The 4,290-nt window shown below is 47.0% G+C and overlaps 1 protein-coding gene across 2 annotated transcripts in view; it reads left to right on the top strand.

The window, feature by feature from the left end:
* Positions 1-4,290, top strand: part of ATP6V0A1 (ATPase, H+ transporting, lysosomal V0 subunit a1) — a 30,212-nt gene that overhangs the window by 22,241 nt on the left and 3,681 nt on the right. For both annotated transcript variants that reach the window (XM_009328270.1, XM_009328269.1), the window contains exon 18: positions 38-209. In XM_009328270.1, the coding sequence (XP_009326545.1) occupies positions 38-209 (172 nt within the window). The remainder of the gene's footprint in view (positions 1-37; positions 210-4,290) is intronic.

Genomic DNA, 4,290 nt, shown 5'->3' with positions numbered 1-4,290 from the left:
TCTGAAATGAGCCGCCTTCTCCCCTTTCTCCTGGCAGAGCTCTCGGAGGTGCTCTGGACCATGGTGATCCACATTGGCCTCAGCGTGAGGAGTCTGGGTGGAGGCTTTGGCCTCTTCTTCATATTTGCTGCTTTTGCTACCCTGACAGTAGCAATTCTCCTGGTCATGGAGGGGCTGTCTGCTTTTCTCCATGCTCTTCGCTTGCACTGGTGAGTTACTGGAACGTGCAGAAACTTCAAAGCTCTTCATAGCAAGAAAATTGATGTCACCTGGACTATGCAGAAATGCCATCTTCTAGAAAATTGTATTGACTGTTACACAGGAAAGCTAAGGCTATAAAATCGGGGTAGTGGATAATGCTGAGCCACCATCAGCCTGGAGTACCACAAATCTACTTAAACGTCTAAATGTCCTACAGCAGATGTGCTCTGACCACAGAAAGTCTCTAAAAGGGTCAGAGATTTCAGTCTTGTTTCTAGCGACACACCACTCTCTCCTGATTGTATGCATAAACGTTGTTTAGCAATTGTGGAGAGTAACTGATCTCTGCTTAAAAATAAGTTAGACTAAAGCTTTGTGAACAGTGGGATGGCAAGTCTGTGCTAGATAGATGAGCGTGCTTGTGGCGTTCAGTAGGACTTTTTTGTTCTATCCCGTGGTCTGTTGCCTGGTTCTAATGTTTGTTCTCCTTAGTGTGCAGTAGCTACTGACTGCATTTTCCTTCACGTGGTCTTGCTCGTCTTCTTAAGACCTTGCATTGAGCTTTGCCTGTCTGCCCTTTGGGGTGCTGTGGAATAGTAGCCATCTCTTGCTGGTCTTGCTTATCGGCTAATGCTTTTGTAGCCCCTTTCCTGCGATTCTTAAGCTCCTGTGTATGCAGACAGCCAGTAAACAAGAAGGAATTACTCACTAGAGTGCTCATCGCTTTCTCTGCACCCAAGTATGGAAAGTGTTCAAGAGCTTTCTCTAATCCGTATTTAAGAGCGCTCGTTGTTCCACTTCAGATTCTCTGGTTAGTGCACTGCGGTGGGATCAAAGGAACAACGTGGGAATGGGTTTTGCTTGGCTAGGGTTCTCTTCAGCCTAAAGCGTAGGAGAGTATGTCTATACCTCTCCTCTGGACAGTTCTGGTTGCTGCCATCTCTTAAGGTAGTTTCTTTCCTGGTAGGTCAGGAGAAGAAAGTGAAGTCCCATGAAGTTCACAAGGAATATTCTGTCTTGCTTAAATGGGAGGAAAATGTTGAGAGCACTTTTTAAAAGTAGTTCTGTAAGTGAAAAAGGAAGCCAGTGCCTTTAAAAAAAAAAGAAGTAAGAAAGAAAACCAGCCTTTTTGCACTTTTCCCCTGCTTCTGGGGAAGGAAAACTTTGTCCTTTTGCCCTCTCTGTTGGCAGCCTGTGGAGTGCCTTTCAGAGTGTCCCAGAGTGCCTCAGAGTGCCTGGGTCTTTGTAGCTCAAGTGAGTCAAGCTTCACCCAGGGATGCAGAGGTGTAGCCATCTTGTGCCGAGGGAGCCCGTGGGGGGGCCACTGCTGAAAATGGCTGCTGGACAGTGCTGCTGTTTTTCCTGGCATCCAGCCTAGAAATCTTCATACCAGTCACTTGAGAACTTCTTGCTGACTGGCTGGTGTTTCCTCATCCTGCTGTCACTGTACTACGCCATTGCATCAGTGTGAAAAAAGGAGCTCTGCAAACCCTGTCTGGCATTATTGCTGGCAGCCCAAGAAGAGCAGAGAGTAAGCGGTACTCTAGCTCCATATGTGGCGTTTCTGATCAGCAATTGCTTGTGAATTAGTGGATTTTCAAAGTCTTGCTTCTTTGGACTGCAGTGCTGCGTGGTACATTTCTGAACAATAGCAGATGAACAGTTCCGAACGCCTCTCCTTCTTGGCAGGCTCTGTGTTTTCTTTTTTACCCAAAGGGATGGGCTAAGATAAGAAAGCATGTTTTTCTGGAGATACCTGTCTTGTGTTAATAACCACAAACTGCACTTATGGATACCACTCACAGAGCACCTGGAACAAGTGTGAACTGGAGGCTGCAGTCCAGCCAAGAGGTGGCTTTTCACATTGCAAGGCTATCTCTAAAGGGTGATTTAAAAAATTGTCTGGAAATGTGTCAAGGGAAGATGCATGTCACTGAAATGGCAAGCAAACAGAGAAACCCAGCTGAGCAATAGCAGTGGATCACTGGTGCCGTGCAGACCGGTGCAGGGCACTTGCTGGGGAGCTGTGGAACTGAAGCTCTTATTGAAGTCATATTTTCCCTAAACATATGTTTCAAAGTTGTAAAACTTTAATATATGTTCTCTAAGGGAAAATCCATTCAAGCTTAGGGCCTGAAAAACAAGTTTAAGGCAATATTTCAGGCTGCAAGTAATCTGCTGAAATTAGTTTGGGTTGGTTGGATTTTTGTTATCACAGTGGAGAGGAAAGCACCTGCAGTTGTTCAAAAGAACATACTGTTAACATTCCTTTTTGCTTCTGAATGTGAAATCAGGATGTTTCCAATGGTAGGTGTTCCCTTTTTAGAAGGGGTGGGGGGGGTGTCAAATACAGCTGTCCTGGGAGGAGCAGATGGTATTTTCTGGCTGTGGGAGAAGAGTCACCTATCAGGAATTCTGAAGGTGTGGGTGGTTCAGCCTTCCTGGAAAGGAGGAGGAATTTAGCATGTGTCTTACTGGTGGGGAAAAAGAAGCACAGACTGTTCCATGTGCTCTGCCTATCAGTCCCAAATGAGGAAGATTTGTTTCATGCTTTTTCAGAAAGTATGCATTCTTTCAGCAGGCTGGGTTTTTCTGGGGCATTCTGGGGTGGAGGAAGCACTCTGAGTGCTGCCAAGATTGCAGGCATGCATATCGGAGGTCTGCTGGAGCTCAGTAGCTGTCTGAGCTATACCCCGCGTTGTGCTGTTAACTCCTTTTACTGTAACATCACTGTTCTGAAATATTTTACCTCTCTATTTGCTTTTCAGTTATGTAGTTTGACATTTGACATTCATCTAAACATTTGACATGAATGTTTAGATTAGCTTACCTTTTTTTAAGCTAGTCAGCTCTTCTAATGTGAGCAAACATAGACTTTGCCCAAAAGGAGAAGCCTGTAACTGGATTCAAAGTAGGGTCCCAACATCATGGGTTGATGCAGGAATTATGGTTTCAGTGGAGCTGTTTTCCTGTGTAAGCCAGTATTTTAGGCTCAGTTTTAGGCCTGATTTGGAACTGGAAGCTACTCTCCCTAGAATATGTCCCAAGACCAGGCCATAGCTGGAAAGAACGGATAGCAGTAGGAATAATACAAAGCAAATCAGGTTAATTCAGAGCAGTGAAGAGTGGGATTTGTATTGCTTTGTAGGAGAGAGGTTGGTGCTAAATGAGCATCGTGATGTAGGGGGTTCAGTTCCAGAGTTTGGAGCAGCCAAACCACCTTGTTCAGACTTGGCTGTGGTTACCCAAGTGTGTCTCTCAGCCAGTCTCCCACCCCTCAGTCCATCTCCATCGGTGTGGAGAGCATGGGTCCTGGCCATGCGTGAGTACAGGTTTGGCAAACACGGAGAACTGTGTTCATCTGCTGTTGCTAAAGGTTTCAGTCTGTTCTCTCCCTCAGGTGTAGCATCAGCAGCTTCCCTGGCAGGTGTGTGCACTTCATCGTGGCCATACTTGAGACGGACGTAAACGTGATTTTTCTTTATCATGGGTTGCCTGAGCTGCTTGCCACCGGTCCGTAAACATCCCCAGAATGAGCTCAGCCCCTTGGAGGCAGTGAAACGGATCCGAAGCATTGCTCTCAGCCACGCAGCGTTAGGGGCAGCTGAAGGCAAGGAGCTCGCCCAATGTCTGTTTTGTTCTGAATGGCAAAGTTGGAGAGTGCTCTGGGTCCGTGCAGGGACACCAAAATAGATTTCAAACACAACAAATGTGGTCAACCTCAAACAACTGTGCGGAATAAATAAAAAGCAGCAATTATGCGGTGCTTTGTGGGCGGCTGTTCTCAGCTGTGAGAATGGACAGGCAGACCCTCCTCTGCCCAGGCAGAGCTCCTGGCCCGCTGCCACCCAAGGGGGGCTGCTGCTCTCCGAGAGGTGTGGGTGTGCTGGAGTTGCATCCCGCTCACGATCCAGCGAGCGGCAGCGGCAGTGGTGAAGCCCAGCTCCCCACCCGCTTGCCAGAATTTTATTTTTCTTTGTAAAGCTCATAAGCCAGAGCTTGTCTTTTAACACAACCGTAAAAGCACGCTACTGCTCTAAAAGGCAGCCTGCTGTAAGTGCAGGACAGAATGACCCACGGTGCGGCATA

Source organism: Pygoscelis adeliae, unplaced genomic scaffold (genome assembly GCF_000699105.1).
Source record: "Pygoscelis adeliae isolate BGI_AS28 unplaced genomic scaffold, ASM69910v1 Scaffold977, whole genome shotgun sequence".
Taxonomy (NCBI): Eukaryota; Metazoa; Chordata; class Aves; order Sphenisciformes; family Spheniscidae; genus Pygoscelis; species Pygoscelis adeliae.
The sequence above is the reverse complement of the archived record's forward strand: the minus strand, read 5'-3'. Positions and strand labels throughout refer to the sequence as shown.